This window comes from Mesocricetus auratus, unplaced genomic scaffold (assembly GCF_017639785.1).
Source record: "Mesocricetus auratus isolate SY011 unplaced genomic scaffold, BCM_Maur_2.0 Super-Scaffold_100027, whole genome shotgun sequence".
Classification (NCBI taxonomy): domain Eukaryota; kingdom Metazoa; phylum Chordata; class Mammalia; order Rodentia; family Cricetidae; genus Mesocricetus; species Mesocricetus auratus.
Window position 1 is genome coordinate 6796175 of NW_024429208.1, and position 24469 is coordinate 6820643.

At 45.5% G+C, this 24469-nt stretch overlaps 1 protein-coding gene across 1 annotated transcript; it reads right to left on the bottom strand.

Moving 5' to 3' along the window:
• Window positions 1-1366: 1366 nt before the first annotated feature.
• Window positions 1367-22905, bottom strand: Glo1 (glyoxalase I). The gene is made up of 6 exons (XM_005070668.4): window positions 22712-22905; window positions 13079-13161; window positions 8769-8909; window positions 7088-7155; window positions 6085-6174; window positions 1367-2712 (listed from the first exon to the last, which is right to left on the bottom strand). Exons 1-6 carry the CDS (start codon window positions 22793-22795, stop codon window positions 2624-2626), a joined length of 555 nt encoding a protein of 184 aa, XP_005070725.1. The 5' UTR covers window positions 22796-22905; the 3' UTR covers window positions 1367-2623.
• Between the last annotated feature and the right edge of the window lie 1564 nt (window positions 22906-24469).

Consider the following 24469-nt stretch of genomic DNA (forward strand, 5'->3'; position numbering starts at 1 on the left):
CTATTGCTGTGAAAAGACACCATGGCCATTGGCAACTCTTGTAAAGGAAAACATTTCATTGGTGCTGGCTTATAGTTCAGAGGTTCAGTCCATTATCATCATGGCAGGACATGGTGGCGTGCAGGCAGACGTGGCGCTGGAGGAGCTGAGAGTTCTGTATCTTGATCTGCAGGCAGCAGGAAGTGAACTGTGACACTGGGCGTGGCTTGAGCATACAAGACCTCAAAGCCCACCCCCACAGTGACACACTTCCTCCAACAAGGTGACACCTCCTAATAGGGCCACTTCCTATGACCAGGCATTCAAACACATGTCAGCGGGGACCACACCTATCCAAACCAATACAGATGAGCTCTTCGCATGCAGTTATGGTGGAGCCTTTTGGAATGTGCTGAGTGTCTGGTAAAGACAGGGACGATGACTTCCACCAAATGAGGATACAGATCACATCTACAAGTCAGGGACTGCATCTGCTGCTGCCTCCAGCTTGCATGTTTCAGCCTCCTGCCTGCCTTGTCTACAGTGTTTTTGTTATAGTAGCATATTTTGAGCTACCATTATACAGTTTGGTCAAAAGGCAGCATTGGGAAGCCACAAGCAAGTCTTCAGCCACTGGCTCCTTATTTAAGCCTCTTGCAGTGCCAGTCCCAGCTCCTGTGTACAGAGGACTCTCCATGACTGTGCCAGGGCACCGCTGTCTCATCACGGAGCAGCACCGAGCTTCCCGAGCTGCAGCCCACTCTTCCCATCACCGCTTCCCAGGCAAGTGTATCTGAAAGTGCACTACTCAAATTCCCGCCCAGGCCTGGCCACAAACATTTTTCAATGCATGTAGTAAACTTAAGGGATAAGGGTTATCTTTTGGAAAGATTCACTTATCAACTACAGTAGTTTTTCCCCCCTAGAAATAAGGTTCTAATTCTTAGATGAATTGGGTAGGTCTCCCTGTAGTACTGGACATTGGAAACTGGCCCTCCTAAATTCCTGTGACCCACCTTTTGATACCTGGTCTTTGTCCTGAATGTACTCACAATTCCCCAGAATCCTTTAGTTCTGTTGTGTGAGTGTGTTGGGGGGGGGGGTTGTTTGCCTGTTTGGTTTTTGAGACAGGGTTTCTTTGTGTAGCCCTGGTTGTCCTAGAACTCTGTAGACCAGGCTGGCCTTGACCTCACAGAGATCTGCCTGCCTCCCTGCCTCTGCCTCTTGAGTGCTGGGATTAAAGGTGTGAGCCACCACATTTCAACAACCATAGAAACTACCTGACTCACAGTCTGTCCAGAACCATGTGTACCCCTGGCTCAGCGTACATTTATAAGACCTTCTCTTCAAGGCCAGCCTTTTATAGGAAAGAACTTGCTACACAGAATTTTACATATTTAAACAGGGTTAAAGTTTTATTTCAGTCAATGATTTGTTTCAACTGCTCACATAAATCTATTTCATCCCAAAAAGAAGCAAAATGCTTCTAGCGGTATAACACTTGACATTACCCATCCAGACATCTCCCACTACAGCCCGCAGAAAACTTCAGCGGAGCTTGACCTCAAACAGAGTTTTATCCTCTAGACCGTAAGTTTTCAAATTGCCTCTTAGATATCCATCATCAGTCAGTCGGCAGGGTAGACCACTGAGCTAACTCCTGAGACCTGAGTTGTCACTGGAAATAATTTATCCTAAGTGAACACATGAAGACCCCGGGGTGGGGAAGACGCATGTGAGCCTCATTCATGCAGTGTCACCTAGAACAGCCTGTGTCATAGACGTCTTTCACGTCTACGGTGGTCCAGCCCGAGAGCAAAAGGCACAAGGCCGCACACTCACTGCAGGTTTTACAGCAGAAGACTAACACGGAAGGTACCATGAGGCATAATCCAGATGCTAACAATGATGACAGGTCTGTCTGTATGTCTGTCCCCTTGCTTTCTTATGGTAGCTGCAGCCTAGCCCATTGTCGAAGTATCCAGTAATACTAACCCCCTCCTTCTCCACATTCCCAGAAAAGTAAAGTTAGTCCTTGAACTTTGAAGGTACTTTATATATACAAAAAAAAATTAGTATTTCTATCCGTATCCTTGTCAGCATGATCCAGAACTGCTCTCGAGGGTCTCTTCTCTTTTGTAAAATAAACACTATGCTGTTTGAAGTACATATGAAGTTTCATTTCTGTTCTGTCTTCTTTACTTTCCATTATGAAGTTATTTCTGAGGAATTGAAACCCCAGAAGGTAACAGCCCCCCAAAAGAAAAAGAAACATTTAAAACAAAATTTTAAATGATGAATCAAAAGCACACTTGAGAAGTATTTAAGAGACAGGTGATAATAGCAGATGTGGTCTCTGGAGGGAATCGTCCTAATTATTATCTAAAAAGTCAAGTCACACAACTTTGTCAAGGTCATAAGATAAACTGGTACTTGAAAATTAGGTTGATTAAACATGAGGGGAGATTTTTAAAAAAGAAGAAAAAAAAAAAACCCCAGAAACAGGATAATGAAAAGGATTTCAGAGTGCCTGGAGCCGTAGCAGAGGTCCCTCATTCTCGATGCCTCCGGTGCCTTCGCATCTTGTATCACGCTGTTTCTTGTCCCCACCATCACCGACACCCCGAAGAGCATTCTCGCAGAGCTAAATAATCTCTGCTATTTTGTTAGGATTCAAAATTTCAATCCAGTAGCCGTCAGGATCTTGAATGAATGCCAGACCTTTCATTTTACCTGTATAATAAAAACTTTTCATTACTAGAAAGGAACATTAACAAATCAAACACATTTTCATTACAATTTTAATTTGCATTTGAATGAGATACATTGTTGATAGCTTTCATTCTAAAAAGTTTGTGTTATAATGGCTATCCTAATGCCTAGAATGTGACCTTCCAGAAGGAGCTGAAAACAGCCCTGTTAAGTATCAGGTGCCTGCCTCACCCATCACTGAAATTATTAAGACGGAAACGGAGATAGAGGTATGCTCAAGGGAACAGGGAATGTGGCCTCTTCGCACAACCAAGACACCAGAGGCTTGGGTCACGTAAACTCTATTAAACAATACAGTAGGTAACCCAAGACCTGTCAATCATACTGGGACTCCTGGGGATTGTAACCAGGATGGAGCTGTTTACTTAGATGTATAAATGTAGTCTGAGAGATTGATTTATTTGGGGACTAAGATGCCGAATTTATTTGACTCTTGTGTCTGCCTCCTGACCCCAAGGTCAGGAAATACAAATAAGGGGGGAAAAACACAGCTAAGCAACCTCCAGGGTGGTGGCCGAGGAGGAATGGGTGAGGATGGAGGTGACTGTTTCAACCTGATCCATACAGAAGGAAGTCTGGGGTCAGAACTCAAGTTCTGAATGTGTGGCTGTGGGAGAATAAACAGGGTGTTTGCTTCTGCCCCCCCAAGGCAAGCAACACCTGCCCTTGCACTTGGGAGGGGCTCAACTACTGATTCCCAGATGTCCTCAGGAGTGAAAGGGATACAGAGAGCTTGTCCAGTGTGGAAGCTAGGAAGACTAAGTCAGCTGGCCTTCCATACTCTGTCTCCTCCCAACCCCCCCCCTCCCCCACAGGGCCAAGTATGCGGCCTCAGGTGTGTCTCCTACTAACACTGCTTTGTCCAGACAAGGAAAAGCCTCTGACTGAAGAGCTGTCATTTCCAGGAGGCAGGAAACAGCTCAGGGCTCATCCAGCCCGTCTTCCTGAGATCACACGGATCCTTAGGGACAGTCCTCTTCTCCAGTCATGTGGCCTGGTGGATTACAACAGCTTATCGTTGCTGGAGAAAATAGCAGAGGCCAAACTAACATAATCCAGGAACATAATTATATGGGTCATAGATTCGACTTCACCATGCCGTATCAGAACCACGGACAAAGGGCTATTAACGCTTGTAAAAGGGCACTATGAAGTATTGCCCTTGTGAACAAAGACAGAGTGAACATTAGGGAGCAAGGAATGAAAATGGAAACAAAGACTCCATGGGGCAAGGTTGACAGGAAGTGGCTAAGGCATTTGCTGTGCAAGCACGAAGACAGGAGTCTGGACTGCAGGAACCTTCCCGAGAAGGCAGCAGGTGGGCAAGCCTGCTGAGGGAGGTGGGGCTGGGTCTCCCGGGAGCTCAGGCTTTGGTGAGAGACCTTGCCTTATTATACAAAGTGGAGAGTACTCGAGGAAGATGCCCACTACACACATGCATACACACCACACTCACATACACACCATACACATGCATACACACACCACATTCACATACACACCATACACACACACCATACACATGCATACACACCACACTCATACTCACCACACACATGCATACACACCACACACACACCACACATACACACACATATGCATATACACCACACACACATACATACACACCACACAGACACACACATGCATATACACCACATACTCGCATACATGCCACACACACATGCATATACTCCACAATCACATACACACCACACAGACACACACATGCATATACTCCACACTCACACCACACAGAGACACAAAAGAAAAAAAAAAAAGGATAGAAAAATCAGGATAGACAGATATGAGGGAAAAGTAACTGGTAAACCAAAGGCTCCCAGCACAGTTTTCAGGGCACTTGTATATAGAAGGCAGTTAAGTCAGGTGACAGCAGCTGATGTGAGCAGAGGGAAAAGTTGTTCACTTATTGAGGAGATCCCACAGTACATGTTTTACTTGAAACAATTTTATTGAAATGTCTCATTTATTTTTCTCTGGGTTTCTGTTATGTGGTTGGTTGGTTTTGGTTTTGTTGTTGTTGTTTGGTTTTGGGTGCTGGGAATTGAACCCATGACCCAGGCATGGGCTCTACCGATAAACTACTTGCTGCGTAAGCTCACAAAGTGTCTCAAACTGTGGTGGCATGCTATAATGTACTACTTGGGAGGCCAAAACAAGCAAATCACAAGTTCATGGGCAGCCTGGGCTACATAGCAAGAACCTATTTCCAAAACTAAAAATAAACTTTAAAACATTAAGGAGGTGAAAGTCAGGCAGTGTTGGGGCACACCTTTAGTTCCAGCACTTGGGAGGCAGAGGCAGGAGGATTCCTGTGAGTTCAAGACTAGCCTGGTCTACAGAGTGAGTTCCAGGACAGCCTCCAAAGCCACAGAGAAACCCTGTCTTGAAAAAAAAAAAAATTAAGGAGGTAGGAATATATCTAAGTACAATAATAATGATACACATAGCTGGGCGGTGGTGGCGCACGCCTTTAATCCGAGCACTCGGGAGGCAGAGGCAGGCGGATCTCTGTGAGTTCGAGGCCGGGCTGGACTGACAGCCTCCAAAACAATACAGAGAAACCCTGTCTCGAAAAAAACCAAAAAAAAAAACCAAAAAAAAAAAAACCAAAAAAAAAAAAGATACACATAAATCCAATAGAATTCAGGTATATGCTATCTCAAGACATATACCCAAAGCATAAGCATACACAATTGCATAAAAGAATGAAAAACATCAGTTATTCACCAAAGTAAGCTGGAAAAGTTATATTAACAACAAAACACACTTCCAAGATTTCATTTAGGAGCAACTACCTACTCCCTGAAGTCCTGAAAGCTGAAAGCCAACAAGAGAAAGTGGCAGGGCTGGAGAAGGGGAGGCGAGGTTTCCACGGCTCCAGAGCCTGTGTCTAGTCCCTGATGAAGCCAAGCCACTCTGCATGCTCTTTCTTGTCTCTCACGAAAGCCAGGTATTCTCTTCATGTTCCTTTGCTACCAAGACTGCTGAAAAGAGCTTCCTCTTGCGTGCATCCAATCAGCATGACCCCAATGGCCACTTAGACATATTAACCAATCACAGCTATGCACCCCGTGGAGAGTGGGTTAACCAATCACAGCTATGCAACCCTGGAGACCGGATTAACCAATCACAGCTATGCACCCCGTGGAGACCGGATTAACCAATCACAGCTATGCACCCCGTGGAGACCGGATTAACCAATCACAGCTATGCACCCGTGGAGAACGGGGTGACTAATTACAGCTGTGCACCCTGCAGAGCGGACTGACCAATCACACTGTGCACACGGTGGAGAGAGGGCTGACTCACCATCATCAGGTTTCTTCACAAACTTGACTCCCAGCTCTTCAAATCGCTTACAGGCACTGTAGACATCAGGGACAGCAATCCCAATGTGACCTTTGGTGAAAACAACAAAGCATAGGAAGAAATTATCACAAGAGTTCACCCAAATGCCACAAATGGCTTCCAAGACACTTCAAAACACAAGGCCCTTGAAAACATAAATAGGTCTAAAATCTACATATTAAAGGAGCAGCAGCTGTCTGACTAGGCAGTTACAGTCAAATAGTTGTTCTGAGTTGTTATTTTAAATGAACCAATACTAATGCATAGTTCAATCTGTTTACAATAATCTATACCCAAAAGGTTATCATTGACTCATGTTTATGGGTTAATTGTTGACATTCACTACTTTACCCAACTGAAGCTTTTATTCTGTCATCTTGACAAGATACATATTTTTAATTTACTTATTTATTGTATATGTAATGAGTATTTTGCCTGAATGTATGTATATGCACTGTGTGTGCCTAGTACCCAATGAGGTCAGAAGAGGGCATCAGATCCCATGGAACTGGAATTATGGGTGGTTGTGAGCCACAATGTGGATGCTGGAAACCAAGCCCAGGTCCTCTACTCAAGTGTTCTTAACCACTGAACCTTCTGTCTCTTCAGCCCCTCGACAAGACACACCAGGCAATGGGATCACTATTCACCATAGCTATCACTGTTTTTAATTGAACACTCTCCTAGAAGGAGATGGAGGGACAGCTTAGTGGCCCCACAACGAAGTTTACTGGAAACATAATACTGTGACTTTACAGTATATTATGAGAAATCAAACACAGTGCTTGGCCTAATACTGAAATTAGATAGCTGCTAAATAAGATTTGCAGGAAATAAAAATAGCCATTTCCCTAATAAACTAATTATCGTGGAAAACTAGGTCATTCGTGTCTTAGGTTTCCTGTAACTATGTACACCATGTAGAATCACACACATTCACAAACACACAATGGGGCAAACATACCGAACCCCCGGGGGTCTGAGTTGCTGTTGTGGTAACTCTGGGTCTCATCATCTTCAGTGCCCCAGTTGCTACAGAAGGAAAGAAAACAACTGTGATATCGGGCCTTAACTGTCAACTTGAGGGACTTAGAACCAGCCCAGCAGATGCACCTCAGGGTGTGTCTTCATGTGAATTCCCAGAGAGAAGACCCACCTTACAGCTGTCCTGCATCTGTTGCTGCTACTCAAAGCTGATAGACAGTAGGCTCCAGCTGTAGGCCTTCTAGGGAGCCCCAAGGCCTCCTATAACCAGTTTAGGACTACCGACACATCCAGATTTGTGGACGGAGAAGCTACTGGGTTCTCCGCTTCTCACTTGTTCATAGAGCCATTGTTAGGACTGCCCAATCCCTACTGTGAAAGCCAATCTAATAAATCTCCTTTTATATCTACATTCTTCTTCTTTCCCCCCCACCCCCAAGACAGGGTTTCTCTGTGTAGCTTTGGAGCCTGTCCTGGAACTTACTCTGTAAACCAGGCTGGTCTCAAACTCACAGAGATCCTCCTGCCTCTGCCTCCTGAGTGCTAGGATTAATGGTGTGCACCACCACCACTGGGATATGTCTACATACTATTGGTTCTGTTAGAGCTTTGCCTACGATAGTAACTTACAGTTCTGCTCTTAGAATAGCCTATGAAAGGGAACCTCTTTGAGGGCTTATTCCGGATTTATGCTACTTAACTACAAATACGGAATTCTATCCTGTAGAGAGGGCAAGCTGGCAGGGAAGATTCTAACTAGATTAAGGAGATGGTCAAACCCAGAAAAGAGCAAGAATAAAAACCACAGCAACTATAATTTTCTGCACTAAATTCTAGATGTTTCAACAAGCATCAAAACAGCTCCGTGGACAAACTTTGAGCACTTCCATCTTAGAGATGAGACAGCCACTTAAGCATGTGTGTCTGAATCAAGGGATACATACTAACACAGGCATATCACAACAACTGCTCTTAATTGCTAAAAAATACAAAGAAACAGTGTAAAGAAATGACAAGAAATGGGGAATCATTTGATTCTGTACTTTTAAATGCTGGGGTTATAAAAAATGCTGTAAAATTTGAATGTTAGTTATTACAAAATGATGTGCTGGCTCTTTAAAAGGAATATATTCTCTAACATTTCTGGATCAAAAACACAGAAAAATAATAAAAGAACAAAAAAAAATCAGAAGATTTTAGAAGAATCTGTGCCAGGCAGTAGTGATGCATGCCTTTAATTCCAGCACTCAGGAGGCAGAGCCAGGTAGATCTCTGTGAGTTTGAGGCCAGCCTGGTCTACAGAGTGAGTTCCAGGACAGCCAGGACTGTTTCACAGAGAAACCCTACATTGAAAAAGAAAACAAAACAAAAAAAAAATCTGACTCTGTAAGATATAAAATTAATAATATACAGTTTGACAAATATCTTGCCACTTCAGGGTCTTATAGTCTCTAAGAGAAAAATGTTCTCTCTGTCTTAAAGAAACCATAAGAATAACACAAAGGCCCAAATATCCACTCTTTAAGAAATATTAAAAATTGACTTAGACTGGTAAGCACAAAAAAAAAAACCCCAAAAACAAACAAACAAACAAACAAAAACGGTTCTTTAAAATACCTTACGGAAACTCAGGAATATAGAAAGACAAAGCTCATACGCACTGTGTCAACTCAAGTGTAGCTTTTCTGGAAAACGTCCATGCTGTTCTTTCACTCTTATCTTTAGGGATGTCATTCTTATCCTCGTAAGCCAAAAAGTAGAGGGAAAATTTCATCGAAGGAAAATCTAACTTTTGGAGTAGCCTGAAATTGAAAGCCACAGTCACTTAACAATAGCAAAGGTTGATAGCAAACTCAACATAATATTTACGTTCTACTAGGAATAAGGTCTATATATACTGTAGTTAATTTAGTGAGAAGACCAGGTGCAAAAATTAGTGAGGAAAAAGATGTCTTTTATAGCTCCATCTATAAAGTCCTTGTGGAATAAACATGCAGACCTGTGTATGATCCCCAGCACCCACGTTAAAAAGCCTGGAGTGATGGTGTGTGCTTGCAACGGCCGCACTGGGAAGGCAGAGACAGGCATACCCCTGGGGCTTGCTGGGCAGCAAGCATAGCAGGCACCAATGAGGAGCCTTGTCTCAAAAACCAAAGTGGTCAGTTCCTGAGAGACAAAACCCAAAGTTGATCTCTGGACTTTATACATGGTATATCCCCTTGAGTGCGTGCGCGCGCGCGCGCGCGCGCGCACACACACACACACACACACACACACACACACACACACACACACACAAAGAGTTCTGAGAGCCAAGGAAGCATTCAGTTACGACCAAGTGAATGAAGTCTTGGGTAAATGTGCATTGTTGACATGAACATGGCCATGTCAAGGACCAATGTTTAGACCCAAGGGAAGAGAAGAGCCCCCCCAACACACCCCTAGGCTCAGAGGGATAGCAAAGCCTACCTGTAGGCCAAGTGATAATGCTCACAGTATGTGTAAAAGGTAGCAGCTGTAAACTGGGCATTGGTGGCGTATGCCTTTAACCCCAGCACTCAGGAGGCAGAGGCAGGCGGATCTCTGTGAGTTCCAGGCCAGCCTGGTCTACAGAGCGAGTTCCAGGACAGCCTCCAAAGCCACAGAGAAACCCTGTCTCAAAAAAAACCAAAACCAAAACCCAAAAAAAACTAGCAGCTGTAGCTTGTCCTCCAGGATGTTTACTGCTTGAAACCGCTGCCTCCAGACACCTCCTCCTGAGATTAGTCCACCCTTGTACTGACGTAAACCACACTGAGGTTCCAGGTTCCGCCGTAGCTGGAATCACTCCATCAGGGCGCTCACAGACCACCAGAGCCCAGCTTTTCTGTGCCCACACAGCAGTTTCTTTAGTGCCTGTCCTTTCTTCACTCCTTCAACACCCCTAGTCAGGGTTCTAGTACCAAGCTGTGTGGGGCAAGGTTCTGTAATTCATCAATTCTTTCTCTTTATTGTTTGGTGAAACATGATCTTAACTGTGTAGCCAAGGATAGCCAGAACTCACTAGATATTGCCAATTCATCCATCCCTCTCAATTATTCAAATTTAGTGAAATACAGGTCTTTGTTTCAGTGAAGAAAGTCATCCCGTATCGTTCTTTCAGTTAAACACATCTACTGAGTTCTTCAGAAAGCACCAGGAAAGGAGATGAGGGAGGGTAGGCAGTAGAGAGAAGGGCAGCCTAATATCACAGAATATGTGAATGTCAGCAACAGGAGGGCTAAAGCCTCAAATGCTGCAGAAAGGTGAAACAGGATTAAGAATTCGGAAAGGTCACAGGACACAGAAAGGTCCTTCGAGAAAAGCTTCAGCATGGCCGGGCAGCTAAGCAGGGCTGGGAGGAAGGAGGGGAATCAAGCAAGAGGGCAGCCAGCAGAGCCTCTGAGGCAGACAGGGTGACAATGGACAAACGGAGCAGAGAGCAAGAGATTCTCCAAAGACGTGGGCGCGTTTGCAGGCGGAAGGCAGAGAGTGGATGGGACAAGGAGAGGCTTGGTAGAAGGGTGAGGGAGCCCGAGGGCCAAAGAGAGGTAAGTTACAGCTTATCAAGTCCGTTCAAAGAACGGGAAATCACAGGCAAGCAGAGCGATTCACATAATACCATCTTTTTAGACTCCTGAGGATTAATTATACTCAAAGATGACCCTGTTCGTAATCTGAGCAAGCGCTTGACGCCTAGCAAAATGTCTGTGTGCGAGCATGTGTGTGCAAGTGCACACGAGTGCGTGTAAGTGCATGTGTGTGTGTGTACATATACAGGGAGCGTGCACATGCATATAGACAGTAGTAAGAGGTTGACTGACACGGGGTATCCTCAACTGTGTGTTTGTGTGTGTATGTGCATGCGCACACACATGTGCCCGCACAGGTACATGTACAGGGAGTGTGAGCATGCATGCAGATAGTGGTAAGAGGTTGAAATGGGGTATCCTCAACTGTGCGTGTGTGTGTGCATGCGCGCACGTGTACATGTACAGGGAGTGTGCGCATGCATGCAGATAGTGGTAAGAGGTTGAAATGGGGTATCCTCAACTGTTCTCCACTGTCTTTCACCCTTGACCTCAGAGACAGTGTCAGTAAGTGACCTTCGCTGGACTGGAATTGCTAAGTAGGCTAAGCTGGCCTCAACTCAGAGATCTACCTGCCTCTGCCTCCTGAGTGTAAGGACAGAGTCTTAGACTGTCTCTGGCAACAGGACTACAGGTGCATACCACCTCGCCCAGCACTTTTACATGGGTTTTGGGAGACTGAAATCTCCATGCTGTCATGGCAAACACTTCACCAACTGAGTCATCCCCCTACACCCCAAGCAAAGTTTCCAAAGTTCTGCTCCAATCTTTCAAAGTTCTGCTCCAATCTTTTATCTACTTATCCCTGTTATCAATATGGACCATTAGATTTATGCATTGACTAACCATAAATAAACTCCACAAAAAAAAAAATCAAACACCTCGGGCTGGAGAGATGGCTCACAGGTTAAGAGTATTGACTGTCCTTCCAGAGGTCCTGAGTTCAATTCCCAGCAACCACATGGTGGCTCACAACCATCTATAAAGAGATCTGCTGTCCTGATGACAGAAAACTATACACATCAATAAATAAATAAATTTGAAAAAAAATCAAACACCTCAAATAAAACCATCGTGAGAACTGTCTCCACTCTAATATCACTGTCCCAGCCTTAACGGCCAATCAGATGGGAACTAAAGCAAAGGAAGCCACTTGCTTTCTGCAGGAGTGAATCAGGTAAGTGTCAAGTCGAGAACCATCTGGGAGCTCTTTAAAAACAAAGGTCAACAGTGGCATCAACTGCATCTGGACTCAGCTCTGCCAACTGCGGGGCCCGAGACCCGAAACGTCATTTCCTCGCCTGTAAACGGAGGACACAAGCTACCTGAAGGGTCTGCTGCAAGGCACAGGGAATAACAGGGTGCTGCCTGGCCAATAGCACGCGCCGGTGGATTTGCTTTCACTCTGTCCTTAAAATATGCTGTGCACACATGGAAAGCCACTCTTCCTGGAAAGGGTCACAGGAATGTAAGAGCAGTTTTGGGACAAGGACCCAGAGAAGGAAGTTATTCCTCTTCATTTTGTATTTTTCAGAACTGGCCATGTTTTCTAAGCATACATAATACAGATGTGTTACTTAGGCTGTTGTCTTAAAATTTGTGGAAGTGAATGGAGGGCAGTAAGTTAAAGATAATTCCACTTAATTATGTATGTCATCAAAAACCTCATGGTATTTGAGGAAATGAACCAAGAAAAGTCAAATCATCAGTTAAACCCCAGTGAAGCTGATAGAAAAGAGAACTCGGCACTCCAAAATGTTCAGAGTTAAAAACCTGTGGCTAGCACCCCTTTAGCAAGAGATAATGCAGCCTATACAAATGGAATCAGGGGCTAACTTTAAATAAATCCATTCATTTTCTAAATAATATGTCCAGACGTTAATGATTTCCCAAGCAAGCGGGGCTAAAAGCAGTCAGAGCACTTAAAGGGCCTGAACGATGAAATGATTTAGCCGGTCAGCTCTCAGACAGAAGGGAATCTGCAGACAATGAATGTGATGGAGCCTTTTGTTGCCTTGTGCCTTGACCAGTCCTGACACAAACAAAACTTAACTAAAGTGCTGACTAGTCAGGCCTCTTTGCAGGCTCCTCAATCAGACTATTACTTAAAAAAAAAAAAAAACAACAACAAAAACTGGGTGTTGGTGGCGCCTTTAATCCCAGCACTCAGGAGGCAGAGGCAAGCGGATCTCTGTGATTTGAGACCAGCCTGGTCTACAGAGTGAGTTCCAGGATTTTTTCTGAGAGGACGGGAACATGTGCCTGCCACGGCACTGGTATGGAGGTTAGGGGTCAACTTTGGGGGGGGGTCAGTTCTACCGCTGAACAGTGTTTTTCAACATTAAGGCAATAAGAATACTTACGTCAGTCCAAGGACCCTAGTATAAAAATCCAGGGACTTCTTAGGATCCTTAATTCTCAGCATGGTTTGCTGCATTATGAAGTCCTAAGGAGAAACAACAGTGTATTAAGTATCTTTGACTTTCACTAGGCTCTCTGTACTGACATGGAACAGCCCAGAACTGCAATGCAAACAGAAAACAGGCCAGGGAACCCCAACTTCAGCGTCAACAGCAGCTTCCTCAAGTACTTCCCACACCGACTGTTCCACTCCCAAGCTCTCTGCCCAGTGTGGTCCAGTTGCAGGTTTCTGGGTGGGGCAGCTGAGAGCCAGTGAGTTACTGGTCCAGGAATGCCCTTCAACTAACAGTGATTTGAAAGCCCGGGCTTTCTTAGTCACCAAGGCTTGGTGGGCCCTTTGTGTTGTTTCGGGGCTGCTGAGGCAGTAGCTCATGAGCACACGATGGCCTCAAACTTGCTGTGTCACCAACTGGCCCTCGACTGACTTTTCAGCTTCTACACAGGAGTCCTAAGGTTATGGGCAGGAGCTACCAGCGCCCGCTTTAGTGAGATGATTATGAAATGGCTGACTCTCACATGCCCCCTGACCCAGTGGCAGAAAACAATTTTGGTTTTGCTGACACTCGACACTCCATGGGGTTTCTGGTGACAACCTTCCAAATAAACTACTAACGAGTGCATCCCTTCTCTACCTTGATTTTGTGCAAACAAATCTACAATTTTATTTGACATAACAAAGAATCCAACTTATATGCATATATTTAATTTCTTTTCCCCTGGAGACAAGGTCTCATGAAGCCCTGACTAGCTTGGAACTCACTAAGCAAATCTGATCTCACAGATAGCCTGATTCCTCTTCTCAAGCGCCAGGATTAAAGGTGTGAGCTACCACAGCCTGCCTCGACACTGCTTGTTAGTCCCTGGGCTCTGGCACACTCGTTTTACAGGAAGAAACTGCCTTGGGAAGCTACTCTCATCTTGATCCTTTGTGCCAACCTGAGACGCTTGTGTCTATCAATTTACTGGTACCCGTGTTAACTGGCAAGACCTTACAAAGGTCTTAGACTCCTAGGGAACCAAGAAGCAAAAGAGTGCCTTAACACCTTTGTGAAACCCTTCAATTTCCACAGAAAACAAGGCTTAACTGAAAAAACGGCAGACAATGCATAAATTCACAGGGTTAAAATCACTACAACACTTTGGTTAGGAGTTGGTTTCTTTAGGCATAGCAACCATCTTGTTTTTTGAGTTAGGGTTGCCTGTGGCCCAGGCTGGCCTTGAATTCACTAGATAGCCAAGGATGACCTTGAACTACTAATACATCTGACTTTACCTCCCAAATGCTGGGATTACAGGTGTACATACACTGCTTTGCCCAGTTCTGAGAATCAAAGCCCAGTCCTGTGCATCCTGATAAAATAATAGTATGAAGTATTTGTATGTACAAGGATTATCTTCATTTTATAATGAGAAGACAACACTGAGTAACTACATTAATTAACTTGTAAATTCAGGTTTTTTTTTTACCACAGACACCTTTTACCCTAATCAGTGGTATTCTACTGTACACATGGACTTAACACAGCAGGCCTGAAAACTGTGATCACCCTTTTGCAGCTTTTTTTTTTTTTGGTGTTTTGAGACAGGGTTTCTCTGTAGCTTTGGAGGCTGTCGGTCCAGCCTGGCCTCGAACTCAGAGATCTGCCTGCTTCTGCCTCCCGAGTGCTGGGATTAAAGGCGTGAGCCACCACTGCCCGGCCCTAACCAGCTTCTTTTTTTTTTTTTTTTTGGTTTTTCGAGACAGGGTTTCTCTGTGGCTTTGGAGGCTGTCCTGGAACTAGCTCTTGTAGACCAGGCTGGCCTCGAACTCACAGAGATCCACCTGCCTCTGTCTCCCGAGTGCTGGGATTAAAGGCGTGCGCCACCAACGCCCGGCCTAACCAGCTTCTTTATTCAAGCAATCACAGTGACAAGGATTCCTTTTCTCACTGCCATGATAGCATACCCTGATGAAATCTGCTTGGGGGAAGGGCTTGTTTTGGCTTGCAGTTCGTCATACTCCATTGAGGTGGGGTGGTAGGAGCTAGAGGTAGCAGCTGGTCACAACACAGCCATAGACAGAAATCAGAAAGTGAGGACTGTTTGTGCTTAGCTAGTTTTCTTTCTTGTGCAATCCAGGACCCAAGGCCATAGAACAGTTCACCTATATTTATGGTGGGTGTTGCCACTTTGATTAACCTATTTAGGATTTAGCTCTGTGGTAGGTCACTTAAAAAGCCCTGGGTTCAGTCCTCAGCTCTGGAAAACAACCAAACCAAACCAAAATAAGACCAACAGCTGCACAGAATAGGGTTAGGCAGGAGAGCCAAACTAGGAGAATGCTGGAAGGAAGAAGGGCAGAGTCTGGAGTCACCAGCCAGACACAGAGGGAGCAGATGAACGTGTCATGCTAATAAAGGTGCCTTCCATGTTGTGGGGGTAAATAGCAATATGGGTTACGCCTGAGCTATTGGGTGAGCATTTGTAATTTATATTAAGCCTCTGAGTGGCTATTTGAGAGTGGCTGTGGGACAGGAAAAACTCTGCCCACAAGTAATGCTTAGGCCAAAGAGACTCCTTCCCCAACTTACGTTATAAAAAAATACAAATACACTATTGTCTACCATGAAGAAATGACCTTAAAGAGCACTTAAATTCATTGTTCAGAGGTAGCAACTTCTGGGCTGGCCCAGATCTTTGACCTAAGATGGAGTCACCTAAGATACCAAGATGGACAACCCAGGTGGGACCCAGCCCCTTAAGGGAGATGGAAACTGAGTGCTGTACGCTTCTCACAGGTCTGCTCACCCCTTACTGGGAGCTTGCCCACAGCCTCCTGCTATTCCAAGGGCCAGAGGGGCCCCTCCCCCAATAACACTTTGCTTACTGCAATCCTTTTGCCTATGAGAATTCCTTTTTCCTTAATGCTCTTCTCCTGCCCAACTAAGAGTACCTTATAAAACCCCAAACTCCTTTTTGGAGGTGCCGCAGTCCCTTCTCCTGGGGACAGCACTTGGAGACTCAGTGCGGCTCTCCTGGTCTGTTTCTCTCACTAGGCCACAAAGCTTCCAGGTAAGAGGCGGCTGGCTCGAGGCTCCATTTTTCTGGACCAGCCGTGTCTTTTCACAATCAGAGCTGCCCTCCCCAAGAAAGAGATGAGCGGCTCGCTGGCCAGGCGGTCAGCCCAGATCTGTCCTCTGACTGTGGCCATAAAAACACCTACAAAGTCACTCTGGGGTTTATGGTGAAACGAGACAAAACAGATGTTTTACAAAGCACCAAGACCACTTTCATGTCACATGCTATGAGCAGAGAGTAAAACTACGGCAAGCATCTCCCTTCTCCTAGTGAAAGTGCACGAGCACCTGCTGCTTCCCTATCAATTAGTGGGCTTGTGTGGAGAAGCCAAGTCCTCCGAGATGCTGATGTGTGCTCTTTCGGGTCACACAGATGTAATTTCAAAGGCTGTCCTTGGCAGGCCTCATCAGAAAAAGCCAGCCTCCCACGCTAGGCTTGGTACAGCCCCTGGGGGGAGGGAAGAGCAGACAAAGGAGCAGCTCTGAACATGGCCCAGGTTATTTCATCATACATTAACTTAGGTTCCACTGTGAGGGACTCTGAAGATGGATTTAACTGTCCAGATGGCCTTATAATATAGAGATTAGGGTTGGAGAGACAGCTCAGTAGTTACCAGCACAAACTGCTCTTGCATAGGACCTGGGTTCAGTTCCCAGTGCCCCATACTGACTGGGTAGCTCACAACTGTAACTCCAGCTCCAAGGGATCTGACACCCCTTCTGGACTCCACAGGCACTTACACTCATACTCACATAGCCACACACAGACATGCCAACACCTACTTAAAAATAAGTCCTGAAGCCGGGCGGTGGTGGCCCAGACAGAAGCAGGAGACTCTCTGGAAGTTCACAGCCAACCTGATCTACAGAACTAGTTCCAGGACAGGCTCCAAAGCTACACAGAGAAGCCCGGCCCTGCAAACCAAACAAAATAAAAACTAAAGGAAAAGAAGCCAGGTGGTAGGATGGTGGCCCATGCCTTTGATCCCAGCACCCAGGAGGCAGAGGCAGGCGAATCTCTGTGAGTTCGAGATCACCCTGGTCCACAAGAGCTAGTTCCAGGACAGCCTCCAAAGCTACACAGAGAAACCCTGTCTCAAAAAAAAAAAAAAAAAAAAAAAAAAAAAAAAGGATGTCAGAATGAGTAAGCTGTGGGGGCTGGCTGAGTGACAGATAGATCACCACACCATTATGGCCACTGACATCCAGCAAGGGAACTGGGGTGTGGGTCCAACCTCTGAAAGTAATGAGATCAGGCAACAGCGGGAGGCAGGAGCAGATGCTTCTCTGGAGCCGCCAGTAAAGAATGAAGCTCTGCCTATACCCTGACTTTAAACCAGTGGGACTCTTGTCACACACTTCTGTACAGCTGTGAGGTCACACACTTCTGTACAGCTGTGAGGTCATACACTTCTGTACAGCTGTGAGGTCACACACTGCTGTACAGCTGTGAGGTCACACACTTCTGTACAGCTGTGAGGTCACACACTTCTGTACAGCTGTGAGGTCACACACTTCTTTGTGTACCCGTAGCCTGTCCTTGTGTATGCAGGTGCGCATGCCAACGTGTCTCCATGCATGTGGAGGGCAGTGCTGTCAGAAGCTGTCTACCTTGTTCTGGGAGGCAGAGTCCCTTATTTGGCCTGGGGATCCCAGAGCAGGTCTAGCTGGTCAGCCAGAGAGCTCCAGGAACCCACCTACCCCTGCCTCCTTACTGCTAAGCTCACAAATGCCGTGAGCTCACCGCCGTGCCTGGCCTTTTTAAACAAGGGTCTTCGGGCTTGAACTCAGGTCTCCCCAGCTGCATTCAACATTACTGGTCCTTTCTGCATTCCTTTTGTCATGCAAAGGGGGGGACACACATACATAAGAGGAATTCTTTGTCTTGAGCTGGGGATAACACGGATCTACAATTGTGACAGCGAGAGAGCCGTTGCTTTTCCTCAAGCTCTGTTTCCACACCTTTGGGATGAAGATAGTCTATGGCTGAGCGGAAGTATAAATTCAGTAATGTAGTAAAGAACAAAGCGGAATGCCTGGCCCGGGGCAAACCCCTTTGTTTGTCTTGCTGCTGGTGTTGTAAGACAAAGCCGGAGGTTCCATTACACTATTGGTTTTTGTTACCAAATCTGCATTCCCCAGCCCAACCCTCTAACCTCAACTCTGGACTCCCACCTTCGGCCTAGTCACTTCCACTGTGCCAGAACATCAAAAGCACCGAAACCCAGACACAAGAGAGGATGCTCCAGCCACTCCTCGTTAGCCCAAGTGAGACATGCACGAAGTCTTCCTTGGTTCTTTTTAGGTCTCCCCAGTTCAATCATGACAACTCGAAGTAAACTGAACAGGTTCTAAGCCAAGCCTACCACTTCCTTGCCTGCTTAACCCCCTGGGAACCCTCCGGCTAGCCTTCCTAACTATCCACTAGCCTTCCTAATTATCCGTAGCTCAAGTCCTGCCCAGTTCCACCCGGACTACTCTCTGCTTCTTGCAGGTTTACTCAAAAAAAAAAAAAGTGGAGTGATAATTCTAGAATCAAAATCCTGGGTTAAAAAAAAAACCAATCCTTTGTCTTGGATGACTCTGGACGTGACGGGATGAAAGTCCACAAGGCCCACATTTGTTTGCTATGTGTTATCTTTATCACCAGTCCCTTTACCCCCTTACACTGGTTATTCCGATGATTTTCTGTAAAAAGCTTATCACTGGGAAAAGCATCCTCCCAACAAATACAGAGTTATTTCCATTACATGCACGTATAATACATTAGTATAACTCTAGCCTAAGGACATGTCTCTCAGGGTCAGAGCACATACATGCTTAGCAAAGTTCTGGGTTCATTACACTCACACACTCACCAAGTAGAAAGCTTTGTAGGATGAGAAAAACAAAAACAAACACTCCGAGAGTTTTCAAAATTGGAGTACCCCAATGGCTGTTTTGTGTTCCCTCCTCTCCATTCTCTAGCTACATTCATGTATGTATGTATATATATATACATATATATAGTATATATGCTACATATAATCCAACTACTACATATAAAATGTAGGTTTTGCGCGCGCACGCGCACACGCGCACACACCCTAACCTTCTTAGACATGACATTCGGGCTTCTCCAATCTGCCAGGCTGCTTCATGCGACTCCCACCATCATTAGCCTGCTCTGCACCCTTCTGCTACATTTTGCTAAGATGTTTCCTTCCCCTGGAATCTCCCCTGTGTAACTCTTTGGGTGTGGGAATCCCATCCATCCAAGTGTGGTTCTACCACCGCCTTCTGCTTAATGCTCTCCTCTACCCTGGACGCTGAAACACCAGCCTGAGCTGGCATAACCCATGCCATCTTACCTTTCTGTCCCCATACCAGCTCTCTGGGCTGCTACATTTCTTTTACGGGCCCCAGGAGTCCTGCCAGGATGGGAGTAACCAAGGACAAGAGGATGCCAATGCAGGGCTCCAGATTCCAAAAGCCCTGTGCCTACAACTCACCCACCACTGGGGCGACCTTTGAAAACTATGATAGTTCATCTCCTAGGACAACCTGAAACTGGACTCAGAATCACCTACAGTTTGAGAGCAGCTTCACTAGTTAGAAGACACACCCTGAACGTGGGTGGCACCGTCCCACGGGACTCGGCTTTCAGACTGTATAAAAAGCAGGAAGCCAGCCAGCTACACACACAGAATCATCTTACGGTATGTCCCATCTGCAAACACAATGTGACCAGCTACCTCACACCCCTACTGCCATCAGCTAGAGCCTCCCTTGGCCTGTGTCTTCCCACCATCATGGAATGCCCCTGCGAACTGGGAGCCACAATAAGTCTTCCCTTGCTTTTTTGGCAGGTGGTGTGTCACAACAGTGAGAAAAGTAATTGCCGTGGAGTAATCTTTTTGTACACTGTGAAGATGTGTCACTCAAATTCGTTTAACAAAAAGCTGAACGGCCAATAGGCAGGCAGGGTTTGGGGGGGCAGAGAGAACACTGAGAAGAAGGGTGGGGTTGCAAGTAGTCCGCCAGATACACGAAATCAGATAGAGGTAAAAGCCATGTGGTAGGACGTAGATTAAAATGTATGGATTAGTTTAAGTTATAAGAACTAGTTAGAATCAAGCCTAAGCTATCAACTGAGCTTTCATAATTAATAAGAAGTCTCCGTGTGGTTATTTGGGAGCTAGCAGGTGGGACAGAAAAATCCGCCTATAACTCACTAATACACTCGGAATGCTTCATAATGCCAAGAGCCCATTTGTCCCAAGTCCATCAGAGTATGCTTGGCGAAGCTCTCATCTTGCTTATGCCAGCATCCCCACCTCTCATGTTCTTTGCAGTTAGTATACAATCAAGCTAAATTTCATTCATTGAAGGGTGTCCCCCCTCCCAGTCCATGGCAAGTTCTACAATTACAGTTTGAGATATCTCAGAAGCACAGTGGGGGGAGGCTGGCAGTGTGGGCTCCTCCCTAGGCAAGTCCCTCATTACCTGTGTCTAAATCTCCTTATTTGTAAGATGGAGACAATCCTCCCTTCCTCGTGGAGTTGTTATGAATTAACTTAAAACATCAATTCAGGACCTAGTACACTCAACATATACTAGATGTTACGTAATTCATTTTACATCTCGACGTGCTATGTCCATGACCAAAGATGCCTAATCTCAAAAGATAATTACAAATCAAGAGAAATTTGGAGAATGTGGAATGTAATCAAGATAAAAAAATACATTTCATGTATTTTTAAAGATCTCCCTGGGACTTTTATTTGTTCATTCTTTTTTTGATGTTAAGGACTGAATTCAAAGCCAAACACGCTCTCTACACACCACATCCCAAGGGAATCTTATTGTTTGAAACAGCCTGCTACCTAAAACTCCCAGTTACTTAGCAAATTAGCCGACACAGAACAGTACCTGGAATCTGATTTTGCTTTGTAAGGAACAGCCCAGCAAGAGCTGGTTGTGATGGTGCAATCCTTTAATCCCAGCACTTGGGAAACAGGCAGCTGGATCTCTGTGAGTTTGAGGCCAGCCTGGTCTACAGAGCAATTTCCAGGCCAGGCAAAGCTACATAGCTAGATCCCCATCTAAACAAAGAAAAGAAGAATAAAAGGCAAGAAAACTGCTAAAGTAGGTAAATTTTTGAGTAATGTAGGAAGCTAATTCACAAGTAATGAACCAATTTACAGTACATAAGATAACTAGGAGAACGATGAGACGGCTCAGCCGTTAAAGTTGCTTGCTGCCACGCCTGAGGAAAGACCCGAATTTTGTTCCCAGGACCCACACATACTTGGATAGAAAGTTGTCTATGCATGCATACACACACACACACAAAAGTTACAAAATTAAACGCATACTAAGGTGTGTGTAAGTGGAAAGTGTGGGAAGATGTTTATGTGTGTGTGTGTGGTACTTGTGTATTCAATATTCCTTTCCTGCCTTAATTTTTTTTAATGACTAAGATCAAGTACACACCTTGTGCTAGTCAGAGGCAATGACAATTACTGTATGTCTGACTCTCAGATGCCCTTAGGGCAAAGAACAAGCAGGGACCAAAGTCCTTCACCAACTCTCTGCCCCTCCTAGGAGCCTGCACGAAGCGCACATTCGATCTTCAAGGGATTTACAAACGATACACCCCAATGAACATATGCAAAGGTGTTTATTGACACAGATGACTACACAGAACTACATTCCTCCATCAGCCACAATGCCTAACATTTGGCCGTGTAGAGACAGTGAGGCACCACGCCTGAATGAGTTTTCTCTGACTGTTAAGCACAGTCATGTTACGTGAAAGCTTTCCCATGCCACAGGTTATGCCCCTTAAAAGGACCAGAAGAGTTTCTGGGAGCCCCTTCAGATCGTCAGAAGTGTGGTTCTGAGCAACAGCAAAAGCCAAGAAAGGCGGCTGCAGTTTGGAGGAGTGAAAACTGGAGGCAAGGCAACTAAAGAAAATGAGTGGGGCCGAGCGTTGGTGATGCACACCTTTAACCCCAGCACTCGGGAGGCAGAGTCAGGCGGTTCTCTGTGAGTTCGAGGCCAGCCTGGCCTACAGAGCGAGTTCCAGGACAGCCTCCAAAATAGAGAAACCCTGTCTCGAAAAACAAACAAACCAACAAAAATAATGAGTGGGGTTGGGAGGGACCAGTTATACACAGCCCTTTAGCTATGGAGTTCTGGAACTGCCCCTCTAAAGGGCCATGGCGTCTGACCGACGGACAACTACACCCACAGACATGGAATCTGCCCCAGATTTGGGCTGGCTTCTAGACACCGTGCAAAAATAAACAAATTAAGGCACATGGGGTCATATGTTTTGAAAAAACTTTCTAAAGAAGGGGCTCCCCCGCTGCACTGTCTCCCCTCACTGGGGCCTAACTTCCCAGCTCACTCCACTACGCCTAAAGCCGGCTCCCCTGCAGCAGCGGCCGGATAGAGTTAGGTTTCGGCCCGGGCCTGCCGGGCCATAGTCCCTGGTCCGCTCCGGCAGCTAGAGAAGGAGGCCCTGTCGCCTACCTTGGTGCTGGGGTCCGGGTCGGAGCAGTAGCTGATGGCGGCCTCATCCGTGAGGCCGCTGGGCGCGGGTTGTGGCTCTGCCATGGCCGCCCTGGAGGATCACCGATCAGCTCTGCCAACAAACCAGCGGGCCACAAGCTTCGCAAAGACCGTGGGCCGCCTTTGCAAAAGACTGAGTGACCCGCAAGGAGCGGGCCGCCGCGGCTCCCAGCCAATCGTAGTGCGTATGGTTGCTGGCTCTCTGCTGATTGGATCCCAGTGAACCCGGTATGGCGAAACTACAATTCCCAAGATGCCACTGCGCACCATGGCGGCAACTCTTTAAAAATCTCCGAGGCTCTTGATCCGCAGTTTGGGTGTTACTCGGCAACCTAATTTTATTTATTTATATGCAAACGTTGACTAACCACCCATCTCTCAGGCAGCAGCTTCGTAGAAAATTGCAGCCTGGTGTAAGTTACTCTTTTTTAGAATAATGAGTTCCAACTCAGAGTTAGACTTTTTTTTTTTTTAATTGTGTTAATAACCCGGTTTATTCTCTCACTTGAACTGGCCAGGATAATTGAAAACAATTCGCGTTTAGTTTTTTTTTTTTTAAGCTACTAAGTTTAACTATTGTTTGCACTATATATTGCCCCAAGAACTTGGGAAAGACAGATACGTGACTACCCTTTCCATCTGAAAGAAGTAATATCAGCCTGTGGTGGCCCACGCCTTTAATCCCAGCAATTGGGAGACAGAGGCAGGCAGATCTCTGTGAGTTCGAGACCAGCCTGGTCTACAAGAGCAAGTTCCAGGACAGCCTCCAAAGCCACGGAGAAACCCTGTCTCGAATTGAAAAACCAAAAAAAAGAAAGAAAAAAGTAGTATCAGTGTGTTAGTGGTTGTTTTACCCTTTTGACTCTTTGTTCTGTGCTCTTTTGGGGGAAGGAGCCCACCATCCAGCTCCCAAATAAAACACACATGGAGGCTTCTTCTTACTTATGAATAAGCCCACCCTTAGCTTGGCTTATTTCTAGCTAGCTTTCCTTAACTTAAATTATCCCATCTACCTTTTGCCTCTGGACTTTTACCTTTCTCTATTTCTGTATATCTCTTCTTTCCTTCTTATTCCTTGTCTGGCTGTGTGGCTGGCCCCTTCTTTTCTCGCTCCTCAATCTTCCCAGATTTCTGTCCCTTTTTATTCCTCTGTCTGCCAGCCTCACCTATCCTTTCTTCTGCCTTGCTACTAGCTATGCAGCTTTTTATTCGACCAACCAGGTGTTTTAGACAGGCAAAGTACACAGCTTCACAGAGTTAAATGCAACATAAAAGAATGCAACACGTCTTTGCATAATTAAACGTTCCACAGCAAAAACAAATGTAACACATTTTAAAATAACATTTCCACAACATTAGTGTAATTGTTAGAAAATCACATATAATACAATACCATTTTTCAAAATATTATAATATGTAAAACAATACAGTATATTATTTATAGCCAAACACGATCCAGTCATGGGATCTGGAAGCTCCTAGGAATAAGCAAGAATTCAAACTCAACAACAGGATTTCAAAGAGTGATGGTGGTGCGCACACCTTTAATCCCAGCACTCAAGATGAAAAGTCAGGCAGAAGTCTGTGAGAGGCCATCCTGGGCTACAAAGAGAGTTACCTTGTTACACTCATGTCCATTGTGCACCACCAGGAGAGAGACAATACTTACAGGTTCCAAAGTCTTTAATAAACCACCACATAAATGGGGTTGCTGATGGA